We start from the raw sequence: 24,732 nt of genomic DNA on the forward strand, positions 1-24,732 counted from the left end.
GAATGGGATCTGATCGAACCTTCGACGAGTCAATACTGTGGTCCGCTTCATGTTGTCCCGAAAAAGAGAGGAAAAGTTCGTCTTGTGCTAGGCGCACGGCAGATAAATAAGATTATCATGCCCGTGCAAGCTCACCTGGAAAATATCGATGAGTTAATTCAAAAGTTCGAGGGGATAAAATACTTAAGAAATATTGATTTGAGAAGTTCATTTTGGCAGGTGGCTCTAGACGAACCATCAAAAAAGTACACCGCGTTTGTACATGCAGGTAGAAGCTATCAATTTAAGATTTTACCTTTCGGGCTAAACGTGAGCTCAGGAGTTATTATAAATGCTCTAGATTACACATTGGGACCTGCACTTCAAAGCAATTTAACTTTGTTTGTGGACGACATGCTCATAGCTACGACCACATTGAAGGAACACGTTGATCTCTTGAGAAGAGTGTTAGAACGTTTCAAGGAAGCAAGCATAACCTCAAATCTGCAAAAGTCCCATTTTGCTCGAGATAAAATCAAATTTCTGGGTCATCTTATAAATGGAAAAGGCATCTTACCGGACTCCAAGAAACTAAAGGCAATCAAAAACTTCGCAGTTCCAACAACAAAAAGGCAATTAAAGGGCTTCCACGGAGTTGTCTCTTTTTTTCAGGCGTTTTATTCACGACCGCTCTATTAATGCAGAACTGTTGTACAGCTTGTTGCGCAAAACTACTCCATGGGTGTGGACACAACAATGTCAGAATGCATTTGAAGCAATAAAACATGCCTTAGTCAATTCACAAATATTATATCATGCAGATATGAGCCAAGAATTCGGTTTAATGGCAGATGCTTCGAAAATTGGAATAGGTTCATGCCTCTTCCAAGTAAAGATGATAGATAGAAAATCAACTTTCTGTCCAATAGCTTTTGCTAGCCGACTCTTAACTGCTTGTGAAAGAACAAACATGACTACCGAAAAGGAAGCATTGGCCATAGTCTGGTCATTTAAGAAATTTAACTATTACTTATATGGAGCGAAGACAACAGTATACTGTGACCACAAAGCATTAAGTTTTTTGCAAACATGTAAATTATTACATCCAAGATTAGCAAGATGGACACTCTCACTCCAAGAGTTTCAGTTTGAAATTAAATACATAATCGGACAGGATAATTTCATCGCCGATGCACTGTCTAGAATGCCAGATGGAGATTTGTCAACTATCAACATCACAGACAATCCGTCCGAATTTAATGTTCTTATAATAACTGATAGAATATATAGGAAAAATTTTCTTGACATGTGTAAGAACATGGGAAAACTACAGAATGAAGATCCTCGTTGGCATTCAATAAAGGAAACTTTAGCAAAGCCTGGAAACGATGGTCTGAAGAGACTGTACAAAGTTGAGGATGACGTCTTATTTTTCAAAGGGCATCTTGATTCAGATAATTGGAAAGTGTGTATTCCCGAGAAGAACGAGAATGACTTAATTTTGCACACGCACATCACTTGGGGACATTTTGGAGTATTAAAGTGTGCTCGGAAGATTCAAGTATATTGCTACTTCCCAAATATTCACAGGAAAGTACACAGACAGTTAAGGAAATGTAAAATTTGTCAGCTAGCCAAATCAGGAAATTTTTGTGTGAAAGATTTCCTACATTCTATTATACCCACTAAACCGCTGTCAATCATTTAGGTCGATTTCTGTGGTCTTCTACCGTCATCAAGGGGAGGATGCAAATATATTGTAGCTTTTCTTGATACATTCACTAAGTATGTCAAACTTTATCCGTTAAAATCCACATCCATAGCCAAGAAGCTGGTCAAGGATTATATAGTCAAGGTAGGCAAACCAGAGGCTATTCTTTCTGACAATGGGTCAATGTTCACTGGATTTCGTTGGAGGCAAACATTAACCAGTTGTGGTATAAAACAAATTCTAACATCAGTGTACCACCCTTCGGCGAATCCCGTGGAACGAATTTTTTGTGAATTAAACCAGTTCATGAGAACATATTGCCACAACCAGCAACCCAAATGGATCGATTATCTTGACGATTTTCAGGAAATTGTAAACAATTTGCCACATACTACGACAGAATACACCCCATAGGAACTGATGTTTGGAAAACAGGAACAGAATGACTGGATTCGACCAATTCCTAAAATAGCTATTAACAAAATAGACCTACAAAATAAAATACAACAATCCTTACTCAATATAATGGACAAGGCAAGAAAAAGGAAAATATATTTTGACAATCGACTTGGAAAAATAAAAACATATAAAGTGAAAGACCAAGTTTTAGTAAAAACTCATCCTATGGCTTCACTTATACAGTGGAAGAACACAAAACGGCAATTATTGTATCAAGGACCATTTGTGATTACCAAAATACCCCATCCAGGAACTTCTGTTTTGAAGGATGTGAAGAATGGAAAGATGAAAGGAATGTATCCTCATCACTTGTTAGAGGAATTTCATGATAACTTAAGATTCTGGAGATTGAAGATACTATTCTTATCAAATAATATTGATTAGACAATTTTCATTAAACCTATGAATCATACTTAGGATAGTTTCTTTCTTTTTGCAATTTAGTAGTTAGTTTTTCTTCTCAGGCATAATGTACGAGAGATATGCAGACATTATGTATTTGTTTTCCACTGTAAAGATAAGTTTTCTTTTCAGTATGCAGAGAATTTAGCTATAGTATGAATGATTTCTTTTAAAAAAAATTTTATTTAGTTGATAGTAATGAATCTGGTTTATGGCAAGATATTTTTTCCTTACGTCAATTTGACAATGTCAGTGTAAGTTTGTATTTGTTTTTTTTACTCGCTGAGCTGAAGTCGTGCTGTTCGGAAGGGGTAACCCGTTCTCAGTTTTTAAAAAAAGCCTATTAATTTGTTTCAATCTTTTGTGATGGACATTGTCTTTATAATTGTAGTATTGTTGTAACATAACTGTGTATGTAAATTATGTTATGTCAATTGTTGCTCGCGAAGTTACCAACTGAGTGAATGCCTTTCAGTTACAAGCACATCAACAAGTATTAAAGTCCATCTGAAAGATGACGAGCATAAGTTGACACAGCATCACCAGTTGGATTTGTGTATAGTGCATTCTATAGTTGTTGATAGAAATGAAGAACACCTTACGACTTCCGAATATTTCGAATTCAGGACAGAGAATTAGAAAGAACTTTAGATTAGATTCTATTTCAGCTCAGCATAGATCAAACACCTTTTCCACGGAACTTACACTGACTCTTACTTTCATGTTAACCATATGCAGAAAACCGTAATACCCACGAGGAAACGGTGAAATAGGAATAGAATTCAATCAGTTACCCGGAGATGACAGATAGAAGGGAATCGTAGATGGACGTAAACCAACTCATCAACGGTTCACCTCAAGACACAGAATGCCGGCCGAAGTGGCCGTGCGGTTAAAGGCGCTGCAGTCTGGAACCGCAGGACCGCTACGGTCGCAGGTTCGAATCCTGCCTCGGGCATGGATGTTTGTGATGTCCTTAGGTTAGTTAGGTTTAACTAGTTCTAAGTTCTAGGGGACTAATGACCTCAGCAGTTGAGTCCCATAGTGCTCAGAGCCATTTGAACCATTCAAGACACAGAAGATTAACAGTGTTGTGTTTCTTTTGTGAACAGTGTTTAAATTCATTCAATAAAAATATCCATATTGTAAATTTTTTTTCCATAGAATTCAATTAATTTTCTTTGCAAATGAGAAATACGAGGATGGTAAATCTACCCCAAGGCTTTCCTTGGTTTTCCTTTGTGGGGTTGGCCGAATGACTAGATTACCCGTTTGAGATATCCCAAGGCGAGTGACAGAAGTTTTGAGTGATGATGAAAAAGGTTTCTAATCCCATCTCATGCCACCCTTGACAAATGAATAAAAGCAAGCAAGTAAGCTATGCATATAAGCTGCATCTGCAATTTTCAAGCAGCACAGGCTTTGTCAGCAGTATATGCACCCAAATCTATAATTTCCATTTAGATAGTCATTCACTAATACCAAAATATCATAAGAAATATAGTGGACATTAATACTCTAGTGGACATTAATACAGCGTCATAAACAATTACCGATATAGTGTTGTGTGAACGCTCGTGTTTGTTTTTGCCCAAAAACGTTCGTCCACAAGAGGGGCATATATCATGTATCATGCAGCGTAACATGTTGTGACAGTGTGAGAGAGAGAGAGAGAGAGAGAGAGAGAGAGAGAGAGACAGACAAAGATATTGTTTATTACTCGGTGGCGGTCAGCACTCACATAATTATTCTTATGAGATAGAGCTTTTGTTCTTCTTAAGAGAAAATTTGTCTAGAGAGAGAGCCATTCTGGTGATGTAAAAATCGACGCCATTGCAAGTTTTTGATTCACATTGTAAAATATGTGTGTATATGGAAGGAAATCAGTTAATAGAACAATAAAATATTGTTCATTTCAAGAAGGTACGTGTTATTATACACCCAACATATACTTCTATTGTGATTTAATAATAAATACCAGCTTGAGAACAGTTCCGACGGGAGCGTTCAGTTCTAGTGAAATAGTTCGATGTTTTCTTCAGAAAAGAAGTCACTTCATGGGTCATTAAAATCCACAATAGTACCTGGACATTTCTCAGAACTGAAAGCAATCTGATTGCTATGCAACAGAGCCCCGAAGAATATTTCTCCATACTTTGGTTACCACTTTCAGCTCAACACGGTATCTGCAGCATCTGGAGCAGATTTCTACAACACCGGAAGCATGTAATCACTATCAGTTTCACACATCGCCCTGTGTACGCTGTATGTATTTACCCACAACAGTGAACATACAGTTATTCACACACACAGAAAGACAATACAAGGTGGTGTGGGAAACATTTCAGTATAAAGGTCCTGTAGAGCTAAACAGTAATTAGCCTAGTAGTACTAGTGGTAAACAAAAAAACTTATTTTATTTTTCAAAGGAGCCTTTATAATGTGTAAGTAAGATCATTTTTATGCAAGATGGTACTCCTCCACACATTGCATAGCCACTGAATTAGCTGCGACAGAGACATTTTGGAAATGATAAGAATCAGAAGCTGTCATTTCCCTAAAGCCAGGCCATCCAGGTCACCTGATCTTAATCCGTGTGACTTCTGGCTGGGGGATTATCTGAAAGATGCTATATTCTGTGCTCCAATTATAAATGCAGCTGAAATGAAGGCATGCTTTGGACAATTCTTTCTGAACAGTACCTCTGAGACATTCCAATCTGTTGTGGAACAAGCTATTTCTTGATTTCAACTTTTGGTAGAAAACGGTAGACAGCATATTGAAAATTTCTTGCACCAGTCTCACAACAATTAAAAACTGATTTCATTGTTGACATGTGGTTTTTGGCCTCAAGAAAATTAAAAAACAATTTTATTGTTGCTTTTTATGTGGTTTTTGTTTGGCCTCAGGACGATTAAAAAACGATTATTCATATCCGACATGGTACATCTGTGCTCTGGAGGATAGGCATATCTAACCTACAGTGCCACAACTGTTGATTGCCAAACTTGTGCAGTCATGCACATCATACAGTATGGTTGGTTTAATGCGCAATTCACATCTTAGTCATTGTATTGCAACTCATCTGTCATTTGTAGCCAAACCCATGTACATTATTATGCTTACAGCAGCATCTAGCGGGAATTTTTTTCCCCTCCCCGTAATGTTCCCCTTCTTAGATAATGTTCCATTCAAATTTGATGTCATTATGAGCAGTGGTTTTTTATTACTATTACAAAATTGGTGCTATGATTATACTCAACTCGTATTTACAAGGATCCATCAGTGTTTCCAACAACAAGGGTAACAAGGGATCTTCACACATAGCAAGGGAACAGGAAGGCCAGCACATATTACACCCAAAGTTGAGGATGTGCTTTTGAAAGTATTACAACTCTCTACAGGAACTTAGACAACGAGAATAGCTATACAACGTGTCTTTACTAAGCCACACTACAGTAAGAAGAATTTCATTATGAAAGGGACTTTGGTTCTACAGCGATTTTTTGTTAGGAGATGTAACAACAGGCTGATGTCAATGTTTTATTTATAGGCAAGGTAGGGTTTACACATGATGGTACTTTTAAGTTTAATAATTCGTGTGATTAGGGGTATTAGGAAATCATCTCATTGGGCCACACATTCAACCAAGAAAACTTGATGGATGGGGGTGTGTTCAGTTCCTTTGGGAGAATCCATCAGTATTGCTTAAGGTTGTTCCCACTGTGCAATGTGGTACAAACGTGAAGGGGCAAGAGCACATTTTGTCGCCAACGGAAGACTAAAAAAATTGGCTCTAACCACTATGGGACTTAACATCTGAGGTCACCAGTGACTTATAACTACTTAAACCTAACTAACCTAAGGACATCACAAACATCCATGCCCGAGGCAGGGTTCAAACCTGCGACGTAGCAGCAGCGCAGTTCCAGACTGAAGCGCCTAGAACCGCTTGGCCACATCATCCAGCACGGAAGACAACATCAATCCCAACCAATAGTTCAATACATAGTGTCAATACTAGGAATAAGAACAATCCACATAAAAACCTAAAATAACTTACCTTTGTCCAAAAAGGGGTCCAATATTCAATAAATTGTCAGCAACCATTAAAACTTGGTTTCAGATAAAGGACGATTTAAGAAGAGTTAGAAAGACTTTTTAATAGGCAACTCCTTCTACTCTATAGATGAATATCTTAACAGAGACTGTTAAGCTAGCTTCAGTAAAAATGTCTGTTAGATTTCAGTTTTGACAGCACTTGTTCACAACAGTCAAGTTAAGGTTTTTTTGTATGATAAATTTATTAATAGTGCATAACAATGTTTCATTCTGAAAGCGTGTTAATTCTGTAAATATTAGCTGTTCCAGTTTACCGTACTGTATTCACCTATTTTGACAATCTCCTGACAAGAGATCAGGGTATTAAGTATTATATTGAAATGTATCATGTTTTTATGTTATACTTTCTGACATGTTTCACACCCACGAGAATCATCTCATTTTTTGAGTCTATGGAACGAAAAATAAAATGAATCGAATCGAATCTAATCTAAACTAATCCCATCAACACGGTCCACGATGGATATGCCAAGCAGTGCATGTAACGTTGCCTCCAAGATCACCTGACCTTGAGCTTCTGGACTGGGTCTCAAAAGTGAAGTGCAAAGCATTACCACCAACATGAGTGACAAACTAGGGTAGCAATCTGAAAGTTCTTGTCAGCATTACGAGATGGTCTGGAGGTGTTTGAAAGGATTTGTAACTCACTGCAGAGGTGAGTGCAGTACTGCATCCACATGCAAAGACTTCATATGGAACACCTCCTTTAATAAGCAGAAGTGTATAGTAAACTGTAACATGTTGAAGTAGTATTGCATTTCTTTTTAGTGTAGGCTATGGGTAAAATCTGAGCTCAATCAGATGGAAATTAACCAAAACAGTTACATTTAAAACATATTTGTTAATTAGAACAATATTTCATAATGAAGTTAGTGGTGATTCATAATCACACATTCACAATTATCTCCCAAATAGCTCACTTGCTGCCCCATTTTCAGCTGAATGATTTTGCTTCTATTAACATTAACTTTCATCTGTGTCAGTTGGTGATTTTAATCATGATACAACAGTAGAAGTGGTGACTTTTTATTCATGTTGTGTCTGAAGTAGTTCAGTAATACCAAAGTATTCAGTGTTTATCTCAGTCTGCATAATATTCACTTAGTTCAAATACGATGGACACACAGAGGAATTATGGACAAAGTTTAAACTGATAGCAAATTGCATTCTAGAGAACTATGTGAAGAGGAAGTGTACAGTGGTTTGATAAAAAAATTCAAAAATGTTTTTACCCACTTAAAATTCATTTTAACACTCAGGGGTAATTACTCCCACATTGGGAACCACTTATTTACATTCTGGAATCACAAAAACACCAAAACCTGAATTCAAAAACCAATATTCTGTATTTATTGAAGAACATAGGTAAAGCTACATCTGAACTACCTTTAATTACAGCTGTATATGACATGAAAAAGAAGAAATGGTTTATTCTGCATATTTATGTTTATAGTGCCGGAAACATAGATGATAAATATAATGCTTCCTTAATACGTTTCTCAAGCTCTTTGACAGTTGCTTTCCTTTAGAACGTTCTACACAGGGTACTACCAGTAATAGGCAGCCGGATGGCTGACGAGTGGAATAAGGATATCATGTAGAACAAAGTGAGAATTGTATCAAAATGTTAGAAGTAGCCACAATCAAGCTACAGTAGCCCATTAAAAACAGTACTTTAAGGTGCTTAAAAATGTTATTAGGAAGGCAAACAGTATGCGGTATGCAAATAGAATAGCTAATTCACAGGATAAAATTAAAACCATATGGTCAGTTGTGAAGGAAGTGTCTGGTCAGCAGCATAAGGTCGACGATATGAAGTCAGTTCGTAGTAAAAATATTTCTGTTACTGATAAACCAGATATATGTACAGTATTTAACAATCATTTTCTGAGCATTGCTGGTGAATTAAATAAAAATTTAGTTTCTACAGGGAATCACATAACTTTCTTGGCAATTGCCTTTCCAAGATTGATGTCTGAGTCACTCCTCTGTGATACAGACAAGGGAGAGATTGAGTCAACAATTAAATCGCAGAAGACTAAGAACTTTCACGGTTATGATGAAGTACTCTCATGGTTACAATGAAGTGCCTAGCAGAATATTTAAGTACTGTGCTGCACATGTTAGCCCTGTATTTAGCCATATTTGTAATTTCTCCTTGGAATGGTCAGTTTCCTGTTGATTCAAATACTCAGTAGCAAATTCTCTTTATAAAAAGGGAGAAAGGGGTAATGTAGACTATTTTAGACCTATTTCTATGCCATCAGTGTATGCTACAGTTATTGAAAAGGCTCTGTATGTAAGGATAATTGATCATTTTATTTCACAAAATATGCGATCAAATGTGCACTTTGGCTTTAGAAGTGGTTTAACAACTGAAAATGCTATATTCTCTTTTCTCTGTGAGGTACTGGATGGATTAAACAAAAGGTTTCAAATGCTAGGCATATTTTTTTAATTAACTAAGGCATTTTATTGTGTTGATCACAAAATGTTGCTCCAGAAGTTGGACCATTACAGAATACGTGTAGTAGCTCACAATTGGTTCACCTCTAACTTTTGCAACAGACAGCAAAAGGTCATTATTCATAATGTTGAGAATGGCTGTGATGTGGGGTCTGACTGGGGTACAGTTAAGTGGGGTGGGTGGTGGGGGAGGTGTGGGGGGTGCCCCAGGGCTCAGTGTTGGAGTTACTACTGTTCTGTATTTATATAAGTGATATGTCCTCTAATATTACAGTTAACACTAATATATTTCTGTTTGGTGATATCACTAGCTTGGTAGTAAAGGATGTTATGTGGAACACTGGCTCGGTTTCAAATAGTGCAGTTCATGACTTAAGTTCATGGCTTGTAGAAAATAAACTGACGCTAAATCACAGTAAGACTCAGTTTTTACAATTTCTAACACACAATTCAACAAAACCTGATGTTTTAATCTCACAGAATGGGCATATGATTTGTGAAACTGAACAGTTCAAATTTCTAGGTGTTCAGATAGAGAGTAAACCATTGTAGAAAGCTCACGTTCAGAATCTTGTACAAAGACTTAATGCTGCCATCTTTACTATTCGAACAATATCTGAAGTGAGTGATCGTTCGACACGAAAATTAGTCTACTTTGCCTATTTTCATTCGCTTATCTCATATGGTATTATATTTTTGGGTAACTCTTCCCACTCTAAAAGGATATTTTTGGCTCAGAAAATGGGTGGTTCGGGCAATAAGTGGTGTAATTTCAAGAACCTCTTATCGACTCCTGTTTACGAGTCTGGGTATTTTGACATTGGTCTCTCATTATATATATTCCTTACTGCCTTTTCTTGTTAATAATATTAGCTTATTCCCAAGAATAAGCAGCTTTCACTCAGTTAATATTCGGCAGAAATCAAACCTGCATTTGGGTCGGACTTCCTCAACTCTTGTGCAGAAAGGTGTGCAGTATACTGCTGCATCAGTTTTCAATAAGCTACCACTAGAGTTCAAAACTCTGAGCAATAGTCCATGTGCTTTCAAATCGAAACTGAAGAGTTTCCTCATGGGTCACTCCTCCTACTCTGTCGAGGAGTTCCTTGAAAAATTAAGCTGATTCTCGTTGTATTGTTGATTGCGTTTACTTTATCTTGTGGATTGACTTTTTCAGATTTGCAAACATTTTATTTTTACCTATTATAACTTTTATGTTATAATTCCATGTACTGACACGTTCCATGACCTTGGAGATTTGCTCCTCAAGTTGGTCCTACGGTACTTGACATGTAAATAAATAAAAATAAAATTTCCACTCACAAGTGTGTCATGGAATAATTTCCTGGGGAACAGAAGTTTTAAAAATTAAATCTGATTTTAGTACTAGAACATCTTTCGTAGAATGTAATGGGGTGTTTCAATATATTCCTTCCCCTTATATAGAGGGATGCCTGCAAAGAGGAAAGGAGAATTGCAAACTTATTAAGGCCCATTATAAAGTTTATATATCAAGTTAAGATGGACGGGGAAAAAATTAAAAACTTTGTTGAAAGGAAGCTATATATTTGTAACATAATTGTGTGTACATTTAATTTGCAATAATTGTAATCTGCTGCATTTTAATACAGCAGCCTGAAATACTGCACGCTGCAGTAAGCTGCAGGCCCTTCTTCCCCACTGGGACTCTGGGCATGTGCCCAGGGCCCCGCGATCGATAGCCCCCCCCCCCTCCCCCCCCAGTTCTTGCCAGCTTACCAAATTATAACTGATATTTATTATTGAAAAGCAAATTTATTTTGAAAAAAAAAAATTGAACAATAATGACTGACTACAATACTACTTTGCGTACTAGCTTCATGCAGTGCACAGTTCTGCATGGAGTGAAAAGCAACGTAAAATTAAACATGACCGACCGACTTACATAAAGCAACTCAACTATCGGGAATTCCCCTGTATTTGTCTGCAGTGTTGTATTGTTTGTTTTGTTTGTAGTTGTTACTGACTGTGCTCTGAGATATTCTTTGATTAAATTATCTTTTGCCTGTTTTGTTTTGTTTAGCAACTAATTTCAGTGTAAAAATAAATACTGAATTATAATATAAACTGTGGAAATGGTCATATCCTTGTGGATCTGCAAAAAGGAAAAAAAAGCTGTACATCACAAGGAAGTAACTGAAAAGTTACCAAAATTAACAGCATATTTTACTAATACTACTATTACTACTACTACTGGGGCAACTTCTGTAAGTAACAATCAAATAATAAAGCTTCCACATGATGAGTCATGTAGATTACAGATTGCGGGAATTTCTGAATGTTCATATTCTACACCAATTTCAGATTGCTACCAATTTAGGAAAAGATACTGAATCAGAAGGCGTATGACGAAAGTGCAACAACTTCGGTGACTTCACCAACACTGACAACTGTGTCAGCTGAACAATAGTTTTCTAATGCAGAAGAAATAGCACATGAACCTGCTGATTATTTTAATGAAAATTCAGAGAAAGATATCATGAAATTTTGATTCATGAGGAACCTGTATGTTTTTAAAATAAAGATTCTGACTTTTATGAAGCATCCAGAACCAACAAAGATGGTAATAAATCAGTAACTAGGTATTTCAACAAAGCATTATTAACAAGCAAATTAAAGAACAATGAAAGTGTCGAAAAAAAAAATGGTTGTTGTATTTGCCTTCCAAAAACTCTGTATTCTGTTTTTCATGCTGCTTATTTAACCCTTCTGATTTAAATCTGCACTCTCCGAGTGGATGTAATGATTGGAAGCACATTAATCACATAATTTTAACACATGAAAATAGCCCAGCACATACGCAATCTATGATAACTTATCTGGCGCGAAGTAAAGCAGTTGGTAGAATAAATATGGGTTTCTTATCTCAACATCAAAAAGAAGTGGATTACCAGAGAAATGTACTTATACGGCTTGTAGCTGTTTTAAAATTTTTGGCATCAAGAGGGCTTCCATTTCACACTGACAATGAAATCCTAGGCTCTCTCAACAATGAAAATTATTTGAGATGTGTTGAATTATTGAGTGAATTTGATTCATTTCTTGCAGATCACTCACAAAAATATGGCAATCTTGAAAAAGGTAAAACTTCTTCTTTATCAGCTAAAATCTGTTATGAGTTCACTGACATAATGGGAAAACAAGTCCTAAAAAAATTTAAAAGAAAGAAGTTAAATTAGCAAAATATTTTTCCATCAGCGTTGACAGTATGCCCGATCTGTCTCCTGTCAACCAGCTAACTTTTATAATTCGATACATAAAAGGCTGCGTTCCAACTAAAAAGTTCCTGAAATTTATACCTATTAAAGACCATAAATCTGAGTATTTAGTGGAAACCATTTCGAATTTTTTAGAGAATCATGATAGACTCATAAAAGATTGCAGAGGACAAAGCAATGACAATTCTTCAAATATGTTGGGAAAATATACTGATCTACAAGCAAGAATCAAAGAGAAATGTGAATTTGCCACCTTTGTACCATGTGCGAGACATTCACTAAACTCGGTAGGTGTCCAAGCGGATGGGGTATGTGTCAGAGGCAACAAAGTTTTTTGAAATGGTTCAAAAAGTGTACAACTTTTTGTCAAGCTCTACTCACTGATGGAATATACTGACAGAGCATTTAGGTTCAAAAAAAGTTGTTAAAAGTCCTTCACAAACCACAATGTCTCCCCGAGCCAATGCAGTGCCTTACATGAATGTTACAAACGAATTATACAAACTCTGAAGTCCATCACAGAAGATACGGAAAAAGGAAGAGAAACTAGAGATGAAGTCCTTAATCTGTCCAGAAAAATGGGAAAGCTAGAGTTTATTATAGTAACAGAAATTTGGAACTCTATATTGGAAATAATAGACAAAACAAGTAATTATCTTCACAAATATACAATAATACTGCATGATGGAACTAATTTGTTCGTTTCACTTGATGATTTTATCATTACCCTCAGGGATAAGTTTGATGACCTCGAATCATCTGCTGAAGAAAGAAACCCAGAATCTGATTACAAGGACCTATCTCAAAGAACTAAACATAGAAGCTCACGTCAGTTTTTTTGGTGGCTCTCCACTGTCAGTCCAACTGAATGGAAAAGAGAAATTCAAAGTAGAAACCTTTCTTCCCATAACTGATACCACGAGCATTCATCTAAAACAGCAATTATGTTTGTATGGGAGCATTAGTCAATGTCCCCCCCCCCCTCCCCCCCTTGAAAACTCTGAATTCCAAACAGCTGAGATAAAGTTGCAAAGAATATGCTGAAACTTATTATGAAGATGTTAACGAGCAATAGTTGGAAACAGAATGTCTGCATTTAACAGAATACTTGAAAATTATCCATAATAAAAATGAAGGAACTAATAACATATTGGAAATATATCACATTTTGAAAGAAAACAAAATTGAAGACACATTTCCAAATGTAGAAATCACATTGAGATTCTTTTTAAGCATGATGGTAATCAACAGCAGTGTGGAACACTCCTTCTCCAAACTGAAAATTAAGAAGTACAGTGCTTCAAAATAGATTAGCCAGTTTATTGCTGATGCCATAGAATGTGATATGCTCAAAAATATTAATTTTGAAGAAGTGATTAATGATTTTGCCTATCTCAAATCTAGAAGGGTACCTCTTAATCAAAATAGATTTTTAAGCACTAACCTGTGATTGCTAGGAGAGTTACTTTTGTGGATTATATTATCTATTCATTTCATGTGACTGTAAAGAAATAAAAATATATCTAGAACCCCACTTATCTACCTTCTTTGTCTATTCTAACAAAATAGTGCTCTGTCAAGATCATAGGGGCTCCATTATCCTAATGTGCCCAGGTCCTCCACAGGTTAAAGATGGCCCTAGTTATAGACCATGAGAAGTTTTCCACGGTAATGTGACACTAAATTATTTCTGACTATTGTTTATACTGATATTGTTAAGGAACGTTTGTTGAAAGATTTGTTACAATTTACTGTAATGAAGATAAGGGACTAGTTTTTAACTTAATTCATCTTAGCAAGTAATATTACAAAAATTCATAAATTTAAGTTGTTATAATACAAGTCACGCGATGTAATGCAATGTAACAGCACGTGGGTATTGAAGAAAATTCACTCACCCTTTCCATATCAAGTATGGCTTTCTTGATTTTTTCAATTTCTTTATCTTTTAAAGACATCTGTTCCATATGTGCCTTTATCTGAGAGCACAATTTCTCATTCTCCTTGAGTGTTGAATCCAGGCAAGTCTGACTTTCTGCAAATTGCTGTTGCAAGTCACTCATAGTATTTTTTTTATTGATGGCATCTTCTTCTAGTTTTTTTATCTGAAATTATAAAACATTTACAAAAACTATATGTTAACACCAGGAACATATCACTAGGAACATATTATTAATGCATGACCTCTCTCTCACCTTTGCTTCTGCTTCTAATGCCTTAATTTTCCATAGAGAAATTTGTGATTGGTAATTTTGAATCACAACTTTATCCTCACAATCTGGCACTGATGCTTTATTTCCTATTTTTTGCTGCAAAATAACCATTACATTCAGAGAAAGACAAACAATAAAAAATTATTGTTAGAGAGTAACACTATATTATTATTGGCTAGTACATTAGATTAAATTAAAATGCTATTTTCAATCAAAACTTCCCAGCAGATTAAAAATATGTGCTGGACTGGGACTTGAACTCAGAACATTGTCTTTTGCAGGCAATATTCTTTCTGACTGAGCTGAATGGAGAAGAGAAATTCAAAGCAGAAACCTTTCTTCCCATTATTGATACCATGAGCATTCATCTAAAACAGCAATTAAATTTGTATGGGAGCAATAGTCAATGTTCCCCCCCCCCCCCCCCCCCCCCCCCCTTGAAACCTCTGAATTCCAAACAGCTGAGTGGTGTGGAATTTGGGAATGCAAAGAAGAAAGAAGGTGGCGAATTATGGGAGATTATTTTATATCTGTTTTGACAACTTACAATTCTGCCAGTAGCTCTCTTGTTTAAACTTACTGCTATTATATCATGGCTTCAATTTGTGTTAAGACAACTCCAGCAAGTTGAACACCTAATTATTGATGAATGTGGGCTATCAATTATTTTGCTCTTTATACTAACGTAACATTAATTTCCAACATAAATTCATTATCAACAAGCAACAACACTGTTAATTTGTACATTACAGAAAACACATTATATTAAAATAACTGAACAAGAAAATAATGCCACTCACTGTTGTGATCATAAATGACAGAGCTGAGTGATGTGGAATTCAGGAATACAAAAAAGCAAGAAGGTGGTGAATTATGAGAGATTATTTTATTTCTGTTTTGATAACTTACATTTGCAGTTTTGACTTTTTTGACATTTTCGTCTCCAAAATCTGATATTATGCTCAATGCAAAGATCTCAGAGTCAAAACATATAATAAGATCTGTAACACTGACTACCAGTTCAGACTCTTATCAATACAAACACATATGAATCTGGAATATTTTGGTTTTATTTATTGATTCACCCTCTCACACATAATTTCATTGGTGTGGTCGGACCTTGCGCAGTACAGACTTGCTTGTCTGGCCCCAGTGTTCATTCCAATGATTTGGAAACAGTTCATTACGATATGCTGTGGTACTTCATGCACTATGTGCTGGACAGCCATCATGTTGGTACCACGGCTTCCTCCTAATCTGGAGAGGAATATCTTCTGGCATCAGTGGAAGATCGTCTGTTAGGAGGCAGCGAGACTTATGCGCATTCAGTGTTCCATTATGAAACATGGGCCTATGAGCTGATGGTTCACTATCCCACACCATATGTTTACACTCTGTGCACGCTGACATTCCACCTGATGAAGCCAACAGGGATTGTCAAAAGACCAATAGTGCATGTTTCGGCAGTTTATCTAGCCATCATTGGTTAATGAGGCTTCATCACTAAAAAAGATACAAGATACATCTAGAGAATCCTGTCTCAAAGCTCATGTTCAGAAGTTAACTCGATACTCATAATTGTTTTTATGGAGCTCTTGATGGAGAGAGATGTGATATGGCTGGAACTTATGGCAATGGAGAATGTGTAGGACACTTGCCTAATTCATGCCACTTCCTCTTGCGATTGCACAGGATCTAACTTACGGATCAACAGCAACAGCAACAAGAACATTAATTTTCTCCTCTTCTGTCATCACTTGTTTTCTTCTATTACGTTGTCTAGGTGTTACACTGCCACTTTCATATAACTGGCTGAAGAGGGTGATAAAATAACTGCCAAGATGGTTGGGATATCTTATTGCATAGTTGTACAAGAATGAACTGCATTCATCCTACATTCTCCGTATTCCATGAGTATGTTGGCTTCTTCTGCATTGGAAATCCCATTGTTGACTCACGAGCTACTGCTTGGGCTGTCACACAATACCTGACTAGCAAGTTGCAAGGCACTCAAGGAACACACTAGCACACTTTAAGCAAACAAAACAACAACTTACCTATCAAATATGTAGGTTGAATGGCACAAAAAAGTGTCAGTGTGAAAACTTTTCAAAATACGATATCTCATAAAAGACTCACACTAGAATCCTGGAACAAACAAAACTGACATTCTAACTTACATTACCCTTGGTTCGTTAACGTCAATAGTCATTTTTCCATTGTATGTTTGCACAAAAAGATGCTTCCTAAGTATTATTATAATCTTTTGCTTGGCTAAAAATATGAGCCCCTGACTACCAATCCATTCTATGAAAACTGCACAGCAGAAGCATTTTCCATTTGCACAATATTTGCGGTGCAAATTTTGCGATTCACCCTGTATAACAAGAACAAGGGCACACCCAATATTAACCGCTGTGGTATGCATATAGTAAATGTTTCTTGTTATGAAGATGTAGGTTCACTGTATACACTCCCTGGGTTTCTTAATGAGCCATTCTGCATCCTTTTAGTTAGATAGCATGAAAATCAGTTAGCATCCAGATCTCTGATACCATAATATTTCTAGGGGAATAGTGTATACTGCGCAAGCAAGTGCTTTTGGTAAGTTACAAAAAAATATTAATAGCAACATTTTATATTCATTGTGAATTGAAAAATGACACATGCTTTAGAGAGACACTTGAAATCCAAACTGAAGCTGACAAAGTATTTTATTTTGAGACAGGCATGTTACGGTTCTTATATAGATAAACTTTTCACTATGTTATTTATCTTAATAACTTCCTTGTAAAGGAGTCTGGTAATATCACATTTCAGTCTGTAGGGAAATATACACTGTAAAAGTGATGTAATATGTAAGTGACTGAATACATTGCATATAGGTGAACACAAGGATTTTCGTACAAGGTGTACAACTTTGCTTCTGCCGTTTTTTTCCCAGCATTTGAGGCTTTAATGAAACAAATTGGTTACACATGTACCATTCAAAGTATTTTTTCATCGCTGGCCACTACTTTCTCCCATCTTTCGGGCAGTGTACGAATCCCGTGTCGAAAAAATTGTTCATCTTTTGAAGCGATCCATGAATCGATCCAATTTGTGACTTCTTCATGAGATCGGAAGTGTTGGTCAGCCAGGCCACGCGCCATTGATCTAAACAGGTGAGAGTCAGACGGAGCAATGTCTGGAGAACATGGCAGGTGGGGAAGGACTTCCCATTTTAATGTTTCCAAGTATGTTTTGACCTCTTTTGCAACGTGGGGTCAAGCACTGTCGTGCTGCAAATTCATTTTATCGTGCATCTCACTTATTGCGGCTGTTTGTCTTTTAATGCTCTGCTCAAACGCATTAATTGCATTCAATAACAAGCACCCATGATTGTTTCACTTGATTTTAACACCTCTTAGTACATGAAGCCGAACTGGTCCCACCAAATGCAGAGCATGATCTTGGAGCTGTGAATATTCAGTTTGGCCGTCAACGACTTTTTGCATTTAGGGTTATCATAATGAACCCATTTTTCACCCCCGGTCACAATGCGATGCAGAAATCCCTTCCGTGTTTGCCTCTGAAGCAACTATTCACAAACACATAAATGCCGTTCAACGTCTCTTGGTGTCAGCTCACACGGGAGCCAAGTTCATTCTTTCTGAATCATGCCCATAGCCTTGAGACATTTTGAAATGGCTTGCTGTGTCACTCCCACTAATCGTGCCAATTCTTCTTGAGTCTGATGCGAGTCTTCACTCAGCAATGACTCCAATTCTGCATCTTCAAAAACACTCTCTCTTCCACCACTACGCTGGTCTACGATGTTAAAATCACCGTTCTTGAAGCATTGAAACAACTCACGACATGTTCTTTCACTAACAGCATCCTTACTATACGTACTTGAGAGCATTCAATGAGACTCAGTCGCTGTTTCCTTCATACTGAAACAAAACAGTAACACCTCCCGCAAATAACGAGAATTAGGCTCATAAACTGACATTTTCAATCAAGAACAACTTTATGATGCAGACACAAATTGACTGATGTTTGAATGAAGTTATGCTGACCGAGGTCCAAGCTAACTGCCTGATGTCTGTGATCTGTTTCTTTCAACTGCTACTTACTGTTGTCGCCACCTATCGGCAAATGGTGGAAGCAAAGTTGTACACCTTGTAATTTACATGAAATATTAACAACTTTTGCTCATAAGGAACTATATTCTTTGAGAATCAACCATCAATGTGGAGTGGAGTGTGAACTGTTTTGAAATTTCCTGGGAAATTAAAACTATATGCCAGACTGGAACTCTAATACGGAATCTTCCCTTCACAACACGCTCTTAGTGATCGAGATACCCTGGAACAACTCATGATTTGCCACCACAGCTCTAATTCACCAGAACTCTCTCCCATCTTCCAGACTACACAGAAGTTGTGCATACCTTGTGAGACTAGTACTCCTGGAAGGAAGGATAAATGCAGAGAAATGGTTTAGCCCCATCCTAGGGTCCGGTGCAAAGTTTTAAACTTCCAGGAGGTTTCAAAACAGTGCACACTCCACTGCAGTGTGAAAGATTCATTCTCGAAGCAATCCCCTAAGCTATGACTAAGCCTTTTCTCTGAATTATCCTTTCTTCCACGAGTGCCAGACTTACAAGATATACAAGAGAATTATGAAGTTTGAAAAGTAGGTACAGGGTATTGGTGAAAAGCGATCTCTGAATCTTGCTTTAATAGCTTACAAAGTAAAAGTGCTGCCTGTGAAACGTGAGGTTCTAGGTTCGAAACTAGATCTGGCATGTGTGATGCCTTCAGCCTATTACCCGCAACCTACCCTTCTATTTCCTCCACCGACCCTCCATAGTTCCTGTCCTTTTGCCATATGGTGCCCTGTTCATCACTATTGATGCCGCCTGTCTTTACACTAACATCCCTAATGCCCATGGACTGGCTGCTACTGAACACTACCTTTCCCCATGTCCATCAGATTCCAGACCTACCACCTCCTTCCTGGTCACCATAACCAACTATATCCTCACTCACAATTACGTCACCTTTGAAGGCATCACCTAAAAACAAATCCATAGTATGTCAACGGGCACCTGTCTGGCACCATCCTCTGACAACCTATTCATGGGCGATCTAGAGGAATCCTTCCTAACCACCCAGAATCCCAAACCCCTCATCTGATTGAGATTAACTGATGACATCTTTGTGATCAAGGGTGAGGACACCCTATCCACATTCCTCCAGAACCTCAACACTTTCTGCCCCATTTGCTTCAGCTGCTCCTCCTCAAACCAACAAATCACCTTCCTCGATGTTGGCGTCCACCTGCAAAGATGACTACATCAGTACCTCCATCCACATCAAACTTATCAACAGCTAGCAATACCTCCACTTCGACAGCTGCCACACATTTCACATCAAGAAGTCACGCCCATACAACCTAGCCACCCATGGCCATCACATCTGTGGTGATGACCTGACCCTCTCCAAATATATCTATGGGCTCACTGAGGCCTTTGACCAAAGTTACTCTCCCAACTTCATACAGAAATAGATTTCCTGATCCTTTTCTCTCTGGTCACCCACCACCTCCCCAAGTCAAAACCATCTAGACACAAAGGAGAATTCCCCTAGTGACTTTGTACCACTCAGGACTGCAGCAACTGAATCATTTTTTGTGCCTTGGTTTTGACTACTCTTGTCATGCCCTTAAATGAGTAATATCCTACCCACTATCCTTCCCACCTCTCACAGTGGTATGCCACCATTCACTGAACACACACATTATCCTTGTCCACCTTTACTCAACCCCTGCTCCCAACCCCTTGCCTTGTGGCTCATAGCCCTGAAACAGACCTAGATGCAAGACCTGTCCCACACATCCTGCCCCCACCACACACTCCAGCCCAGTCATGAGTATCATCTAAAGCATTGAAGGCAGAGCTACTGCTGGACCACCCAGTTGCTAAGGACACTTCCCAACACAATGTTCTTCACTTCAATGACTGTTTCATAGCCTGCGCCATCTGGATCCTTCTTACCAGCACCAGCTTTTCTGACCTGTGCAGGTCGGAACTCTCCCTGCAATATATCCTATGTTCCCGTAAACCTCCTTGGCCTTGAACATCAGCCTCTGTCCTTCACCAACCTACCTCCTTCCCTGCTCCCACTCTAGCACAACACAGCCTTCTACTCCACCAATGCACCTACAGCCTCTTGACTGCTCTCGTTTTCTGCTCCCCCATCACTCCCCCCCCCCTCCCCCCCCCCCCCACTAACATCTAATTTCCTGACTGCACCTAGCTGCCATACCCTCTCCTCACAATGTATCTGTATGCTCCCACAAGCAGCACTTTACTGACCTCCAGCACTGCCCTTTTATTCCTCCCCATCCCTGCCCCAGTCTCCACCTTAATCCCACAACCCAGACTGCTTTTCCCATCATGCACAGTTTCTCGCAATCTGACCTCAGCGGCCAGAGACAGTGGTCATGTGTGCGAGTTGTGCCTGCATGAATGAATACGTGTGTTTTCAACTGCAGAAGAAGATCTTTGGCTCAAAGCTTACTTATTTAGCAGCCATTTTGTTGTGCCTGTCTGCGACTATACATCTCCATTACATGATGAGTAGTAATCTATTCTTTTCATAATATTGTCATCACTCCATCTCAACTTTTCCATTGAGTATTAAATTTAATGGATAGCATTCATGCAATTAACTACTCTGACATTGTTAGGACAATTTTTTTTTACTTCATTTTTCCTTAAGAGCAGAGCTGTCCATATATGTCATTAGTCTTTACAAAATTTTTAACTAAAGGGATCTTTATTACTTCACTACATAGCACACGAATTATTCTTAAATAGTTTACTGGTTGGTAATACAGATATGCAATGAGGTGACTAAAGTCATGGGGTACCTCCTAATATCATGTTGGACTTCCTTTTGCCCAGCAAGTGCAGCAACTTAACGTGGCATGGACTCAACAAGTCGTCGCAAGTCCCCTGCAGAAATATTGAGTCATGCTGCCTCTATAGCCATTCATAATTGCGGAAGTGTTGCCAGTGCAGCATTTTGTGCATGAACTGACCTCTCGATTATATGTCCTGTAAATGTCTGATGAAAGGGGTCAAACTACAAGATCATCACTCTCTCCTACCTGGAACAGGCAATTCAACAAAACTACATACCAAAGAAGCACCTAGTGGATGAAACCCAAGGAAAGAAAACCACACAGTTTACTGAAGGTCAACAAAGTCTAGAAAAAGAAACAAGGGGGGAGAAAAGGAGGGAAAAGAGAGAAAGGCAGGTGATGTGCCTCATCCAGGGAGCAGCCAAAGGCCCACAAAGGCAGAATGGAATAAAAAATAAAAACCACACAAATAAACTGTAAAACCAGGTCAGCCACTGAGGCGTCATCCACTAACACCAGGGGTGCTGCGTCAGTAAGACCTAAGAATACATCGCAGGGTGGCTAAGTTAGGACAGTCCAGCAAGATGTGCCACAGTGAGAGTGGTGCAGATTCTTGCAACGGATGAGATGACCATGAGTTTCAGAGCTGACAGAGGCTGATTAAGTCCTTGGAGGAGGCCTGCATGGAGAATCTCCACAAATTCATCATTTCCTTTATCACCTGCAGTTGCTTCAGTGAAGTCACACTATGCCATTCTGTATCCCACATCTTATATGATCACAGGTCCAATTTCAGACTATCGATTTCAAGAGATGGCTTACTGGTAGTCAATTTGGCCAGTCAGCCTATCACGCGAGTTCATTCCCCGGGACCCCAACATGACCTGGGGTCCAGACAAAGGCGACTGAATTGTCCATATTATTTCAGAGCAAAAAAGGAATCCCAGATAGTCAGAACAAGTAGATGGTAAGGGTAACACTGGTCAAGAGCTTGTTAACTGCTAAACGATTTGCTACAGGCGAGGAAGGACTCGCTGGTGCCACAACAGATATGCCCCAGAGAATGAGAGATGGCTACAAACACCACAGTGAAAACACTGCAGCCATCAAGCAAGGAGTGGAGTTCATTACATTCTGCATGAATGTTAGCAAAGCCACCAGAATATTTAAGCCATCAGTATAGACTACTTCTGACACCCAAAATAAGCCAATAATGGAGAGTAATTGGCAGTGAGGATCTCAGAATGAGCTGTGTCTTTCAGACCTTCTCACAGGTCAAGACAAAGCTGTGGACGAGGGATGCAACCATAAGGTGTACATGAGTGGGCCTGGAGAAGAGGTCACAGAGGGGAGAGCTAGACTACAGAGAAAAGGGACTGGATGCCGATGGCAATCATAATCCCAGATGTGGGCTGCTGTTGTGGGAGGTCAATCTTTATATCTGGAAAGAGGAGACGGTAGTTCGGGTGCAATGGAGAGCAGCAGATCCTTAATGCATAAGCAATCAACTATTGCTGGAGCAGAACCCGCAATTGTGGAACCCCTGCCTCCATTAGGAGGCTGAACATGGGGCTAGTAAGAAAGGCACCAGCTGCCTGTCGTACCCCACAGCTGTGTATTGGGTCCAGCATCTGTAATGTCGAAGGTGATGCTGAGCAGTATGTGAGACTCCTGTAATCTAGAAGGCACTGGACAAATGCTGTGTACAGCCATAGCAGAGTAGAGTGGTCCTTGTCCCAGCTGGTGTTGCTGAGGCATCAAAGAGTGTTGACATGCAACCAACATGTACAATTTAGTTGACGAAGAAGGGGGAAGCCATGCCAACTGGGCACCGAAGACCAGTCCCAAAAATCCTTGAGAGGCCATCACACTGAGGGACTGGTCATCAAGGTACAGATCCTGATGGGGATGGACTGTGCAGTTACAATAGAAATGCATAATGCAGGTCTTGGCAGCTGAAAAATGGAATCCATAAGTGAGAGCCCAAGATTGCGCTTGGTGTATTGCTACCTACAGTCCGTGTTCAACAACGCCCATAACTGACAAACAAAAGCAAATACACAAATCATCAGCACACAAAGAGAACACTGAACACCCCACAGCCACCACAAGACCATTGATAGTCACTAAAAAGAGAAGGACATTCAAAACACAACCATGCAGAACACCGTTCTTGTGCAGATAGGAGCTGCTATGGGAGGCACCAGCCTGTTTTTGAAAAGTGTGACATGAATAAAAATTTCCAATAAAAGGGGGAGCAGGTCACGGAGGCCCACTATGTAAAGTGGTAAGGATGTGAGGGCACCATGTGGTAACATAAGCTTTATGCCTATCGAAGGAGATTGCAACAAGGTTTTAATACCAGGCAAAAGCCTTTCGGATAGCAGATTCCAGATAGACTAAATCATCTGCAGTACAGTGGCCTCGACAAAAACCACCCTGGGTTGAAGCCACAAGATCCCAGGATTCAAGGACCCAATACAGCCTTCAACTCACCATATATCCAAGTAACTTGCTCAGGACACTGGTTAAATTGATCAGATGATAGCAGTCCAACTCAAGAGGCGGTTTTCCCAATTTCAAAACTGGAATAACGATACTTTCTTGCCACTGGGAAGTGAATCCCCTCTCATTCCAGATATATTAAAAAGGGCAAGTACATGACATTGACTATCCACTGATGAATGTAGAAGCATTTGTTCGTGCACCTGGTCCAGTCCAGGAGCTGCGTCGGGCAGAGAGCAAGGGCACTGGCAAATTCCCACTCACTAATAATGGCATTATAAGGCTCCAGATGGCAGGGAACAAAAGATAAATGGAGTCATTCCACACAGTGTTTGAGAAGATGGAATGCGGGTGGATAGTGGGACAAACACTGAGGCACGGGCAAATGCCAAGCAAAATGGTCATCAATAGTGTGCGGGCTGTTGAGGATAACACCATTCATGGAAATTGCTGGGACACCTGTAGGAAGATTGTGGCCAAAAATGTGCCTGAGCTTCATCTATACCTGTGAAGAGGGAGTATGTGGCCCTACGGCAGCAGCATATTGTTACTAATAAATCTATTTCTGGAGTTAAATAAGATAACACCCTCAGGCACAAAACCATTTAAAGGCCAAGAGGTGGTTGAAAAATGGATGTCATTTGTAGGGGACAATGGCAGTCTTTAATAGCCACAGCAATTTTGGGGGTCCACTCAGGGACAG

At 38.8% G+C, this 24,732-nt stretch overlaps 1 protein-coding gene across 1 annotated transcript in view; it reads right to left on the minus strand.

Annotated features, from left to right (window-relative positions):
- LOC126188442 (centromere-associated protein E-like) overlaps nucleotides 1–24,732 on the minus strand; it is a 618,456-nt gene that overhangs the window by 544,339 nt on the left and 49,385 nt on the right. The window contains exons 6-11 of the mRNA XM_049930047.1: nucleotides 17,366–17,447; nucleotides 15,410–15,637; nucleotides 15,295–15,340; nucleotides 15,157–15,205; nucleotides 14,592–14,705; nucleotides 14,295–14,501 (exon numbers count right to left, since the gene is read on the minus strand). Coding sequence (XP_049786004.1) covers nucleotides 14,295–14,501; nucleotides 14,592–14,705; nucleotides 15,157–15,205; nucleotides 15,295–15,340; nucleotides 15,410–15,637; nucleotides 17,366–17,447 — 726 coding nt within the window. The remainder of the gene's footprint in view (nucleotides 1–14,294; nucleotides 14,502–14,591; nucleotides 14,706–15,156; nucleotides 15,206–15,294; nucleotides 15,341–15,409; nucleotides 15,638–17,365; nucleotides 17,448–24,732) is intronic.

Source organism: Schistocerca cancellata, chromosome 5 (assembly GCF_023864275.1).
Source record: "Schistocerca cancellata isolate TAMUIC-IGC-003103 chromosome 5, iqSchCanc2.1, whole genome shotgun sequence".
Taxonomy (NCBI): domain Eukaryota; kingdom Metazoa; phylum Arthropoda; class Insecta; order Orthoptera; family Acrididae; genus Schistocerca; species Schistocerca cancellata.